Source organism: Periplaneta americana, chromosome 1 (assembly GCF_040183065.1).
Source record: "Periplaneta americana isolate PAMFEO1 chromosome 1, P.americana_PAMFEO1_priV1, whole genome shotgun sequence".
In the NCBI taxonomy this organism is placed as follows: Eukaryota; Metazoa; Arthropoda; class Insecta; order Blattodea; family Blattidae; genus Periplaneta; species Periplaneta americana.
In genome coordinates, this window is record NC_091117.1 from 86,654,549 (window position 1) to 86,669,944 (window position 15,396).

General features: G+C 37.8%; 1 protein-coding gene across 1 annotated transcript in view; it reads right to left on the reverse strand.

Moving 5' to 3' along the window:
- Positions 1-7,021: 7,021 nt before the first annotated feature.
- Positions 7,022-15,396, reverse strand: part of LOC138697969 (phospholipase A1-like) — a 37,153-nt gene continuing 28,778 nt past the window's right edge. Inside the window, exons 8-10 of the mRNA XM_069823599.1 lie at positions 12,439-12,559; positions 9,408-9,556; positions 7,022-7,173 (exon numbers count right to left, since the gene is read on the reverse strand). Coding sequence (XP_069679700.1) covers positions 7,079-7,173; positions 9,408-9,556; positions 12,439-12,559 — 365 coding nt within the window. The 3' untranslated portion in view covers positions 7,022-7,078. The remainder of the gene's footprint in view (positions 7,174-9,407; positions 9,557-12,438; positions 12,560-15,396) is intronic.

Consider the following 15,396-nt stretch of genomic DNA (forward strand, 5'->3'; position numbering starts at 1 on the left):
CCAGCACGTAAAGTTACCCAGCATTTGCTCATATTGGGTTGAGGGAAAACCCCGGAAAAAACCTCAACCAGGTAACTTGCCCCGACCGGGAATCGAACCCGGGCCATCTGGTTTCGCGACCAGACGCGCTAGCCGTTACTCCACAGATGTGGGCGCCTTAATAAATGACTGCAAGAATTTTAGTTTTGCCCTTTAATTATACAGAAATTTGATCCGAACAAATCGGTGTAACTTTTCGTTCTCAAAGGGAATTTTAAATGTTACAACATGAATTTCAAATTTGACACCGCTGAAAATTCAAACAATCAAGTTTACAAAACACAGGACAAACTGATTAATAGAAACTTAATTGTTTTATTTGATAACCATGTATTCTGTCCATTCATAATGGTCAGATTCTCTACTGCGAACTACATTCTCAACAAGAACCTCTGTTTATTTCATCATCAATCCATCTTCTTGAAACTCGCATTCCAGAATTCTGTAATGTATCTTTTTGCATAACATCCTACCAATTTTATCTTTATCTTCCTATTGAAAATCTTTCCTCCTAAATCTTCCTAGGCAATCCTTCTGTTTCTATTCATTTGATAAGCTCTACTCACTTGTATTCTGATCTTGATATATTTAATACATATTTTTACAGCCTCATATAAACTACTACATAATTGACGTTGCAGTAATGTGCGCAGGTGTCATCCATACTTTAAGTAATGTCCAGGTATTGGAGATTGATTCATTTTTTAAGATGAACGTGTGTGTTATTTATTACAAGCTGCTATTTTGAGAACGCTCTATAAATTGTGCAAAAACATTTAGACAAATTTACATTCTTCAAGAAATAAACAAAGCAATGAGGTTTAAAAATACACAACCTTCGAGAAGATAAATATTTCGTAAACATATGTGAAAAGGTTAATGCTGTTGTGTGAAGGAAGAAGTGATTTACTGTTGCTGATGTAAAGAAGGAATTCTACAACATTTCTATCAAAATACTGCAGACAATAGTGATAAACTTAAGTAATTCATCGAACAAGAACAGTATTTTATATGCATATCATTATTTAACTTATGAATTGAGTTTCTGGTTACAAACTCAATAAACTAGAGTTCAATTATCGAGAGGAAAGTAGAAAGGCATTTCCACCGGGACCACAGTCGCATTGTCTGTAATGAGGCGATAGTAACGATCCCAGTGGTTAGCAACTATCTATGAATACATATTTACTACGTATTGAGCTTCGTGATTGTAGCCTATATACTAGACTGTGCTGGGACTGTGTGATTTCTTTGTTTTCTCTTTGTCCTGTGTTCTCATAAGCAGCGGTTTCGCACGGTGTTGATTATATGACCATGTCTGCGAATACTTGTAATAATTGTAAATATTTTCTTTCTCCAGACTTGTAACATTTATTATTATTATTATTAATTAATTAATTAATTTATTTATTTATTTCTGCACCTCACGTGACAGATTGGTGAGACCTTCAGTCTGTCACACAGGCGCTCCGGGTTCGAGGCCCGATCAGGCCTGGAATTTTTAATTGAAAAGACCATAGGCTAGTGACACTTGTGGCGGACTACTTGGATTTTTCTCAGGGTTCCCGTTTCTCCATATTAGACACCTAGGGGAAAGGTGGGTAGCGCCGGACACTTAAGAATTATTACTTCTACAGTAACTAATTAACATTTATTAAACTTAGACATTAATTTAATACACTTTGCATGATATAAGGACAATGTTTATTGACGTTACTAAATAATAGAACACACTGGAATACATATTATTATTAAAATTTGGAAGTTACATTTCTAACCTTTAGTGGAAAATGTAGGGTACCCCCGGACACTTCAAATCCATCCACAACTTCACGTTTTCTGCTGAAGGCAGCGATCACAGTGAAATGAAACATCATCTGGCTCAACCCCAGCACATTCTTCATGTGCCCACCCTTTGCATGTGCAGCATTGGATCCAGTTTTCTTCAAATATTTCTCCACATATTATGCAAACCGTTTTCTCGGGCACTCCAGTTCTCTTTCGAGAAACACCCTTAGAAATTGACTGAATCTCAGATGTAGGGCGAAATAAAACCTTTCTCTGTGATTTTCCTTGTGCTGTACTGGATCTGCTTGATTTTTGAATGCTCTTTTCTTCAAGGACATTCTTGAATGGAGATGATGTTAAAATTTCGCTTCTCTGAGCTTTCCTTTTCCGAGTTTCGCTCCTTCTCTTACTGGCATCTGGGAGAGGTGAAAGCTTCTTCAAAATATTAACAACTGGCATAGCCTTGTTCTTGTCCACCTCGAATGAGGTTTTAGGGCTTTCATCTGGAGGGCTGGAGCTTCTGTTTGATGGTGTGGTGTGGCTTTCAAAAACATGTGGAGTTGATCTGGAATTTGAGAGAAAATTTCGTTCTTCTGAGGCTTGTACAGCGGTTTGTTCTTCTACAGCTGGTCTAGATGTGTTGTCAGCAGGTAGTTCGTCTAGGGGTGGTTCGGCTGTGCCCTCCTGAGCCTCTGGGATGTCTGTGAGGAGTGGTGGCAGGAAATCATTTTCTGTAAAAACTCCGGGATTTAAGGGATGGATTCCTGTGCATGAAAACCCATTTCTTGCTATATCCAGGCGACAAGATTTGGCGTACGCGGTTAAAACTAACCCAGAGATTTCATTCTCAGTTATTCGAAGCCCAGCATTTTGCCTCATCCACATAGCAGTAGCTTCTGCATACTCTGCCTTGAACGGTTTCATAAACGTCCTGTCTAAAGGTTGGAGTTTATGGGTTGTGTGAGGAGGAGTGCTGATCATGTGCACATTACTTTCTCGTGCACAGTTGATCACTGTGAGCTCCTTGTGGCTACTGTACCAAAATCAGGAGCACAGGATTCTGAAGTGTAGGCTTTGTATGCTTAATGAAATGTTTGAGCCAGATTAGAAAGGTATCTGCACTCATCCAGCCATTTGGTTGTGCAGCAGCAATTGACTCGTCCAGTGATCCAATCGTGAGTCTCGGGTTCATCCTCTTCCGTGGGAAAACAAAGATTGGAGGAATGAAGTGACCAAGAGGATTCATACAAAACATCACAGTCACATTACGACCTCTCTCTGCTGATGTAAGTTTTTCCCACCTGTTTTTTTCCCTTGCAAGACAAAACTTTAGGATTCTGGTGAACCGTTGAAACACCAGTCTCGTCAGCATTATAAATTCTTGATGCAGCAAAGTGATATTTGTCCATCAGGAAAGACAATTTTTCAAAGAAAAAGTTCACTTGAGGTTTATTAAACCCAACACACCGCATCAAACTTGTTGATTCTGGAGAACGGAGGCTCAAGCTCAGGAAATCTCGACATGAACGATTTATAAAAATCCATCCCCGCAGACTTTTTCTCCTTATTGAACCTATGTTCGATACGGAGGTTTTCTGCCAGGTCAAACGCGAGCTTGAGAAATTCTTTTTTACTTAGTCCCATCAGTCTGTCATCAAGATCTTTGATGTGCTGGGCAAGCTGGCTTTCATAACTATTATTAAATGTAGTCTCAAAACGTCCAAGTTTTGGTTGAAAATTATATTCTTTTCCGCCTTTTATTCCAGTAACTTTATCCTGTAGTGAGCTTTTTGGCAATTGAAAGTAGTGTGCTGCCCTTCTAATAGACATTTTCCCACTCAAGACCTGCTCAACCGCATTTCTCATAGATTCTTCCGACCAGGAACCCCAGTTAGTGCACCTTCCCTTAAAATTCGGCATTATTATCTGCAGAACTGCAAGGAACAAAAAAGCTCTTGTGATAGAGACAATAAACATTATATTACACTGACCACCAAAGAAAGTGTAACACTATTTTCGTGTTTACTCTGAACATACAGTATTTCTGAGAGTGGAGTGCCAGGAATCGAACCCGAATTCTCTGGATCTATAGTCAGACATTCTAACCTCATGACTATGTAGGCGGTCATTATTATTATTATTATTATTATTATTATTATTAGTAGTAGTAGTAGTAGTAGTAGTATGACTACTAGGCCTAATAATATACATGCCTGTTTATAATACAAGCTGTCCGCGGCTACCCACTGCGCATATAACTTTCTATAAATTAATAGAACCAAAACCATACGAGCTTTAACGCTGTAAGATGCAATACATGTAAAACACATTCCTAACAACACACCGGATGTATAATAATAAAGATCAACTTACTTGTGTAATCGGTATCAGGTCTTCAAATTTAATCTCGCTGCAGAAGTCTAAACAATTACTCACAAGAATTATATTACAAGCACACCAGTCGACGCAACTCAATCAACTGATAACATTCATGGTCCAACAAAGCGGGAAGTCATATGCAAGTAAAACAGGATTACCAACTTTTGTTAGTTTAGAGAAAACCCTAGTGTTCGGGGCTACCCACCGTTCCCCTACATCTTTTCGTGAACATTTCTCCATTTCGTCATGGCGACGTACGGAGGGGGCTGGCCTAGGAACGAGTGGGGTTGCCTGCTCGAAATCTGGGTACGCAGCGAACCATAGATGGGAACGGTACCAACCGTTGTCGCGAAGAGCATGCAGTCCGAGATGTTATTTGAAAGTACGCAAGGACGAATGTAGAATCACAGAGTTCTAGATGCAATGGATGGGAAATAAAAAACACAAAAATTCAAACAGAAAATTATGCATATACACTGCACCTATTTAGACAAAACGAAAAAAATATGCAGGTATGTATTATATTGAATTGAATTTAACGGAGGGAGGCACTATGGCCCAGCACTGCGACCTTGTTCAGATCTATTGATAATGATAATGAAATGGAGAAATGGTGGCGTAATGATGTAAACGCCTAATTTGGGGGAAAACGGGAGAACCCTGGGAAAAACCCCAACTGCGATCCTGTTTGCCAAAAGTGTCACTATGGATTTTTTCAATGAATAAATCTCAGATCTGACCGGGATCGAACCCGGGCCGCCTGCGTGACAGTCTGCCACCGCAGAGGTCTGCAGGTATGTAAGTAAACAAAGATCCAAGTACTAGCAGCTTTCACATTGAGCACATTTCATGAATGCAAGTTCCTTGCAATCGTCTCTACAACATTCTTGAACGGGACTTTATTCAAAGCCAGGGATGTCGAACAGCGCTCTCGAGCTGTGAACTGCAGAGCCTTCACTCCTCCCTTACCGTGCAAAGGTTGAACACAGGTAGCAGGCAGACCGGCCGAATGATCGTAAACAAAAGCGAAACTGCGGCGGCTGGTACTTTGATAACTTTTATACATCTTACCAATTTATTAGGAACTCAATTTGTATTTGCACTTGATGAACTCCGATAAACAAAGAATGTAGCCTACATGACGATGAATTATGATGATGATGATGATGATGATGATGATGATGATGATGATAATAATAATAATAATAATAATAATAATAATAATAATAATAATAATAATAACAGTTTTATCTACTTGGTCATTCTATGAATGTTGTTCGTTAGTGACGGAAATAAATCATAATAATGTTGTTAATATCATTTTTAAAATATCAACTTTGTGTGTATGTGTTTTAGCAGTGCAACTTCAAGTTCAGAAACGTAAACTGTTTTGATGTATAAAATTAATTACTTTTACCGTGACTTGAAATTTGTTCATAGTTTTTGTTACAGATTCAAAAATAGCTCCTCCTCGAATTCGATCCTTTAGTGAAATGACACCTACAAGATCTCCATGAACATTGAAATCTGAATCGACATCCCTTATTAATATACTGTAGCTAGCTGCGCCGTATCTTTCCGGTCGGTACTTTCATCAAGAGCTATAGTGAGCAATAAGTGAAAGTTTTCATTCTTGCAATCAGTTGTTCCTCCAAGTTATCTCCCATTTATGATACGCGCTCTGCAACAATATTACGAGATAAACATATAGATTTAAAATCATTAACGTATTCCGGACTTATCCCTTTTGCAACAGCTATGAGACAGCCTTTCACAAATTCTCCGTCAGTAAATAGCTTTGAAGTCGTTGCAATAATTTCACAAATTTTTGTAGCTAGTATGAATCAAGCTTATTCTACTAATACCCGATGATGATGGAAGGTTTTCTGAATTCAATCTTGATTTTAATTCTTCTACAGCCTTTTCACGAGTGAAATCGGATAACTTTTCGGTCCATAAGATTCAGCATGACGTGTAGAATTAAAATGACTTAATATTATGATGGCTAATGTATCCAAGTTCTTTTCTACATATTAAGCAATGTGCCTTTCCGTCCTTTAAGATAAATAAATATTTATCTGTCCAATCACTATTGAATCGTCGTTCCATATCCATAGTTGATAAACACACTGCGTACAAAACACTGCTACTGCGAGCTGACTGACTGTCGTTTCAGCTCAGCTACGGTAGGAAACACTATTAATCGTTTCACAGCTTGAGAGCGCTGTTCGACATCCCTGTTCAAAGCAATATTGTAGAGATGTTTGGAAGTATCCAGAATGAGTATTTATAATCACATTCATCACATCGAAAGAATGCTGTTTAGATGAGATTGTTAAATCGAGATGCTGGAAATTGGTAATGAACAAATGACTGTAAAAGGGGAATGTGGTCTCTGTGTAAAAGCTAATGTCACCACCACAGTACAGTGTTCGTTATGAATTTCACCATATTCTCAAAGCGAGAGAAGAAGTACACATCTGCCAGCTGTACGAGTCCAGCACATTTTGCCGGCATCAACATCTTTCAGAAATCGATCCCGTCAGAAAGAGTAGAGGTGTAATCATCATCCCTGATCGCAGTCCAGGAGTCCACTAATAGGAGAACGTGCTTCCTTCCTGTGAGGTCTGGCCATAACAAGTCTTTCAAGAAGACTTTAAGAGCTTGTTTGGGCATGTTTGCTGACTTGGCAAGACGTAAATAAACCCAAAGAACGACAGTAATTTCGACATAACAGATAGAATTACATACCAATATGACTGATTTCACATAAGACATAATATAATGTATTGTAGTAACTAACATCGGCTACAACTTTTGCACTAAAAATATTTTTATTTTTATTATACAAAGTAATGAATAATTTTATTTATCAAGATTGACTTTTGCTGACGTCACTTACAGTTCCTTCAGTTTTATAACTCTTCAGCATATCATTCATGAGATCGTCCACTTTTTCTTCATGAACTGGAAGAAAATCAAAATACGTAGTCAGTATGCAAGTCTACCTTCAACTTCTAGTGGTTGTAAGCAGTGCTGTCATGGAGGACATACGGGGCCATACCACAATCTAATATAAGCCTATACAGTCACGAAGCTCAATATGTAGTAAATATGCATTCCTAGATAGTTGCTAATCACTAGGATCGCCTCATCACAGGCAATGCGAAATAGTACATGCACAGTCTATTGTTCCTGGTACCCTCAGTGACTGTATATACTAGACATTGTATGCGAATCTAGAATATTTTGATGAACCTATGGGGAAGAGGAATTTTTGCCTATATGGAGCCATACAGCGTATGGGTGCCTAAGTTTTGTACATGGAGCCTATGTTTTTACATGGAGATCTGTACTGATCTTAAATCATCTCTTGCAGTTTTAATATAACTTCTTTGATATTCATAAACAAAAGCTGTCCACCTCTACAGCGCTGCAATCTAGAACCAAATATATAAAAGATGGTATTTTTCCAGAAAAGCTATACCAAAGGAGGCAGTTTTCTTTTGTTTCATTGGTTTCTGTGACATTGTTTATGTTTACTCTTACCGGTGACATTCAAACAGTTAGTAAAGTAGCAACATTAGCAATACAAAACAAGAAAGTTGACCCTAATATCTTGAAAATTATTTCATGTACAAAAATACATTACGTGTATCAGATGTCTCCTTCGATATAATTTAACTTGCAATTGTCGGTTTGTGTAGGTCTATATCTGAAATATTTCAAACGCTATCGGAGGTGAAAGTGTTAAGTGGGCCGTTTTGTATAATTTTTTAAGTACCGGTAACAATTATCTGTTTTTATGTCTTGTGTGTGAATTTTATATAATACGTCTTTGTTTTATTTGTTGAATATGCATTTGTATATAACAAGTCTAATTCATGTCATATCCATGTATTTGTACCATATATATATATATATATATATATATATATATATATGTGTGTGTGTGTGTGTGTGTGTGTGTGTGTGTTTTTTTGTCATATACGTTCTTAAAAGTAATATGTATGTTTCTATGAAATGCTTACTTTTTTATGTAACAAGTCTCTGTGGGTTATGTCCTGGGAAAGTATTTTATGTAATATGTCTGTTCCATATATTGTGTATCTATTTCTATACTGTGTATCATGTATGTTTTATCTCATATCTATATATTTCTATATACTGTAACTCTGATTTTTATTATGTCATACATATTTAATGTAATATGTGTTTTATGTCGTATGTATATATTTCATGTAAGTATTTGTACATGGTATAATTTGTATGATTTAATTATAGCCATAATATACCTTCAGGTAAAATAGGGTTCAATAAATTTGGAACTTCAATAATAATAATAATAATAATAAATACTGTTACAACAAAAATGGTTCGATTCAACAGATACGAAACTAACTTACCCGATAGGCACGGTAATAATTATTACTGCAGTGTACGATTACGAACTCTAACGTACTGTCGTCTGTTTAAGCGCCCTCTTGATACAAATACAAACAAAGGTATGCTGTGTAATACACAGTGACAGATGGCTGCATTATGTCTCCTCATTTGTTTCTTGCCAAAGAGCTCATAGTGGAAGATATGCTGCTCTTACAATGATGGTAAACATTTGCTCATTACTCAGAAGAAATTAACTTTAGGACCCATGTTTATAGGACTTTTATTTCTTGTTTTGATGCATACTACCGCTTCTCTAAATAATAATAATAATAATAATAATAATAATAATAATAATAATAATAATAATAATAATAATAATAATAATAATAATAATAATAATAATCCGTGGCGGTACAGCTCACGAAGAACCAAGACCGACCAGCCGGCTGCTGGCCTCACGTCCACATGCCGAAGCACAGATGGACGATCATCCAACCAGAATGGAAGTATCGTGTGGTTAGCACGATGAGCCCCTCAGCCGTTATAGCTAGTTTGCGTAACCGTATTTCGCTACCTATCGTAGCTCCCCAAGTGCATTACGTTTGCTGGGTGGGCACCGGACCCATACACTGACCGAAATTTCATGAGAAAATTTCTTCCCCCATGAGGACTCGAACCAGCGCGCATTCCGTAGTCCTATGCAGGATGACTTAGACCACGACGCCACGGCGCGGGACTCTTCTCTAAATATTGGAACCTTTTTTCAGAACACTCTGTATACAAGGTTGTAGAAAAATGTTTATGATACGACTTACTACAGAATGGAGAACTACTGGACGTTTCCACTTCGAATGACCCTCTTGCGGGAAAATCGATGGATTTCAAACCAAATGGAAGACACGAGTTGATGGTACATTTATCTTCACCTACAAGTTCCTTCGTCAGTCTTCCACCACTTACTATACTGAAGAGAGAGAAAGAACAATAAAATAATATTTTCAATGAAAACCAGAGTACTTCTATCAAGAACAATATTATACGTCAGGAAATAGTTTATAAAGAATTCACGATACGGAAAAACAAGTCAATTTTATTCTATTCAACTATGAATGTAAGAGTTCTGTACTGTATATTTTCAACCATTGAGTTAACAGCAATTACACATTTTTATAAAATCAAAATTATATGTTAATTTTTTCGCATTAAGTTAACAACATTTAGAGATATAAAAAATAATGGCATATTAATCCAAAGACACATAAGCTATCACTGGAAATAATAATTAAAAACACAGTTGTTACTTACAATTTAACAAGAATGCTGTATGTATCAATAAAACTAACTGACCTAAACTAGAGAAATGTTTTTGTGATATTCAACAGGTACTTCAAGGAAAACGCGCTAATTCATTAGTTGACTTCAGAAGGCAAAAAACATTGACCCATATTGCTATCAGCCTAATCTTGCTTAAATATTGCAATTATCGAAAAACATGCTCGTTCGATACACTGCTAATACAGGATTTATCACGTACGACGCAACCGCCTGCTCACATCTCCCTAGCATAGTAAGTTGACGCGTCACAGGCCGGCTTGTCTCCCCTGATTTGTGCGTAAACTAAGAAGGAATGCAACTAGATTAAGCTTACCTTTATTTACAGAAGGTGCTCAAAATGACGTCTCTCTGCTGCTAGAGAAGCCTAGCGCCTTTTGATCACGTTATTAAACACATGACGAATTGCGGCTGCCGAAATTGTTGAAATCAAAATCACTGAAATTCTAAACGAGGCAACAATCTTCCCGGACCTCTTTCTAAAGCCGCTTCTATCTCGTCTAATTTTTCCTCGGTTAGAATGCTTGGTTTTCTTTATGTTTAATACGCATCTAATCTCTCTCAATTTTTCTAGTAATCTGCCTATCTGGATTTATTGGAAACATGTACGCCGAAAAATTTCGGTATAAAAGCAAGCTGACATTCAACATACGACTATGTTCTTGCATAGTTTAACACAATAAACAGTCTTGCTCCCTAGTGTATAACAGAGTGAACTAAACTACACACAATAAGAATGAAGAAACGTGTACTCAATCACACAGCAAACGGAAGTGAACGAGGCTGAATAACATGCACTTTTTACAGTTAAGGCGCCTGCAAGACTAATCTTGTTACGAGAAACGGGGAAGCCGCCAGCTGCGCAATCGGTGAGTGCTGCCTTCCTGCCGAGCAAATGCTTTCCGATCAACGCCGGAGACCTCGAGTTGCGTCGTACATGAGAAACCCGTTATTATTGGACAAATCGTTAGAGTAAGGAAATAGTTGCAAAAGTATTTTCAATTAGTAAGTTACCTATACATTTTTTCTTCATCTGTTAAAATATTTGCGTACATTTCCCTAACTTTTTGTACGTCCAGAACTCAATAAAAATAATTATTAATAAAATTGTTTTGTAAATAGCTGGTCCCCGGACTCATTTCACCGGCATTATCACCTTCATCTCATTCAGACGCTAAATAACCTAAGATGTTGATAAAGCATCGTAAGTAACCTAGTAAAAAAAATACATAGTGGTAATAACATAAGGCCCACAAGTCTATTTTAGCTGCACAGATTTCAGTTCTTTCTTTTAGGTTGTCCACACCTATGAAGTAACGGTTAGCGCGTCTGGCCGCGAAACCAGGTGGCCCGAGTTCGATTCCCGGTCGGGGCAAGTTATCTGAGGTTTTTCCGGGGTTTTCCCTCAACCCTTTATGAGCAAATGCTGGGTAATTATCGGTGCTGGACCCCGGACTCATTTCACCGGCATTATCACCTTCATCTCATTCAGACGCTAAATAACCTAGGATGTTGATAAAGCATCGTAAAATTACCTACAAAAAACACATCGTGGTAATAACATAAGGCCCACAAGTCTATTTTAACTTCACAAATTTCAGATCTTTCTTTTAGGTTGTCCACAGCTATGGAGCAACGGTTAGCGCGTTATAAAATAACCTACTAAAAAAATCTTTTAGGTTGTATGTCACTGTAAAAAGAGTTTATCTTTTCGATAACATTCCTACACAACTAATATTGTCTTTAGTACAGGGTGCGTCAGAAAGAACGGATGGATTTCAAACTATCAATACGCAGCGAGGGGAGGGATAGAGTGAGGGGGACCACGACTGTTGGATCAGCGAGAGAATGCAGTTTCAGTTGAGAACGTGGTGTTGGTCTGGTGTACAACGTGCTTTCATCGCAGAGACATTTTTGAAAAATGAAGAGTCTGTGATCGTCACTCAGGACTCATTTCGACATCGGACGTCACGCTAGGATTCCAACTCGGGCGGCTTCATTTCGTACCACAGGTTCAACATTAAAGAAGAAATCACCTGGACGAACACGGAGCGCGTGTACTCCTGGAAATGTGGAGACAGACAGTAGGTTGTCCTGCCACCTCAACCATCAGCCCGCAAACATGCTATTGCACTGAGATTGTCGAGGTTACGATAAGATCTCGCGCCCTGCGAGTTCTTTCTTTGGGACCACTTGAAGGCGTAAGTAACCACATACACTGGACGAACTGAAGACGGCGATTCGTGAAGAAATTGCGGCAATCCCACCAACTATGACTCTGAAAGTTACGGCGAACTTCAGAAAACGCCTCGATGCCTGTATCGAAAGCCAAGGACATCATATGGATGATGTTGTATACCGTAAATAAACTGCATGTATTGGTGAATCTGTTGATAACAATAAATTTTTTATTTGATGAATCCTTACAATTTTCTTGCCCTGTGAAATCCATCCGTTCTTTCTGACGCACCCTTTACAACAATGCTAAACACGAAATGCAATTAGCTGATTTACCTGAGAGCAGAATCAACCACAGTCCTCTGTCGGCCCCAGAACGTGCAGTTCTGGTTACTAATTGCCTCTGTGTAGTACATGTACGCACGAAGGTGATCGCATGGCACTGAGTCAAACATTTCTGTAAATTGAAACAAAAAGTAAACGAACTGTACCTCGCCGACTAGTCGTGGGAACAAGTTACATTTTACTCACTTTCTGTCTATATTGAAAACCACACTAACAAGACTTCGGCAAGTTTCAACCTCTGAATAATGGTATGTGCAAGTCTAATAATTTTTGTGCTTGACAGAAATCTGAAAAATTTCGCTTTGACAAATTTTCGTAGACTGCTCCTCATATACACAATATAACAAAACACAAGTTTCCCTTCTGGAGATACACTTATATGCGCGAGTGTAAAGGGGGAAAATATGGATGTCCATCCACATACATTAATTCATTCATAGTGTCCTGCCCAAGGGGAGGTCTTTCATTGCAAATCCAGCTTTCTCCAATCTTTCCTATTTTCTGCATTCTTCTTTGTCTCATCATATGATCAATACAGAGTGAAAAGTAATTAAACCGACAAACTCCGGGAAGTTGTATGGGACACCAATACAAACACTTTTCTTTAAAGTCATATTGTGCTGTGAGACACTATTTCGCGAGAATACCAGATCTTAATGTAACACAAACCATTTCCATACTTTATTGCTTGAATCTCTTATAAAACACATCAAAATCACTGCAAATGATGTTCAAAAACATTTACACACTAAAATCACTGTAAAAAATGTTCAAAAATACCTCCATTGACCTGTACACACATATTACATCGGCAGGACATGGATTGTCTAACGCGGTGAAAGACTTCAGGATGATCGTTTATTTCCCCTGCTACAGCAAATATCCCAGCCACCAGACCAGTTTAACAAAACACTGCACTGTGTCAAGACGTACAACAAAATGTGAATTTGTAGAGTCGTCATGAACCGAAGAACGCGTACGCATTCTGCCGGTTTAATAAAGCCTCTGAGGAAAATATGACATTAGAGAAAACCGTTTGTTTTGATGTCCCATACAACCTCCTGGAGTTTGTCGGTTTAATTACTTTTCATTCTGTATATTTTAATGTATACCTATAATCTGATATATTTTTCGGCCACGAACTCTTCTCCCGTTCACTATTCCTTCCAGTGCATCCTTCAGTAGGCAGTTTCTTCTCAACCAATAACCCATCCTGTTCAGTTTCAGCATCATTCTTTGTTTACTCACTCTTTCCAACACAGCACACATTCTGTAAAGAGGAGTCCATTAAGCGTACAACCACCCAAAGGTAGAGATAAGCGAGTGAACTATCCATGGAAATGCCACGAAAACGGTACACATTTTCCTAACGGCCAGCAGATAACACGGACCACTTCTCTAACACCAGAAGCGTGCCATTTGGCTGACATAGCAAGGAACGTCGTTCAGTACCTCTCGTTTAACAGGCACTATCTACTTAAATGAATCAGTCTAGCGAGGGACTCATTCGTGTACGTTGCACGACATCAATAAATGACTCGGCTTCTCCATTAGGCATCATCGAAATTCATACATCTTACCCTGAGACCATAGTATTTATGAAATGAAAAAATATTAAAGGAATAGGAGTAGGCCTATGTATGTGTACTATGATTGTTTTAATGCATTAAATGGATTTTTATTCATATTAATTATTATTTACAAGCAAATTCATTCATTTTTATAGCATTCCTTGAAATGAATTATGAAATTAAAAAGGTGAACGTTGAAGATTATGTTCCAAATTCGTCAATATGAATCGGACACGTGCGAATAACACTAAATGCAGATACAGTATATATCACGTATTTGGAAGATAAAATGTTTCTCTACTCTCATCATTTCTTAATGACATCGTCAATGTATAAAATAACAGAGTCTATGATAGTAAACTTTCTAACATCCTGTGGTTGTAGAGTTGTAGTTTTCTTTTTCAGACGCTATACTGCGTTAACGTATAACAGGCGACGTAAACATTTCCGGCAGAGGTAGGAAAAAGGATTATTGCTACCTATTCAACAAACGACAGAGGTCACATTCCAGGCTTGTTTGGAAGTTGGGCGATCTGAAGCGTTCTATCTTTGACAAAGGTAGGTGGTTATTGTAACTTGCAATATCAATCTATGCGCTTGACAGGGACTATGAATATCCTACTCTGCCGGCAAACAACGAGCTTCCAGTCGTCACGCGTGACCGTACACTTACGGATGAACGTCTATTTAAAGACTCTGTATATTCGCTACTTCTTTCTGCATGAAATATGTGCATCGTTTCCTATAATCATTTTTCCAACATATCATGAGCGTGTTTTTTTTTTTTTTTTTTTTTTTTTTTTTACTGTTCCCCGTCTAACAGTTTTCATGTTGTCAGTAAATCACAACACATTTACGAGAAATCTGACTGCCTAAACCTGACTAATAGAGAAAATATAACATGTAACATTTGAATATATTGCTGCCCATATGTATTTAAGACTTCGTTATACCTGCGTAAATAGTTTTTCACATCTCTATCCGATTATTCAGTTGTTTCACCAGGCTATAAGTATTGCCTTAGAAAATACTGTCCTACGTTTACCGATAACCTCCCGGAGTTTGTTGGTTTAATTACTTTTCAGCCTGTATTTATCATATGAGGATAAAAAGAGGACAGCAGAAAATAGGAAAGATTGGAGAAAGCTGGGTTTTCAGTGAAAGACCTGCCCTTGGGCAGAACATTATGAATGAATGTGGATGGACATCCATATATTTCCTCTTTACACTTGCATATAGAATAATTACATATTCAAATGCCATGTGTATTGCTCTAAACGGAAAACACGTTAATACATTAACACGAGCGCTGAAGTGTATACAGATAGTGTATTTCATCCAACTGGCAATATGAATTACAAAAATGCACACTGAACGA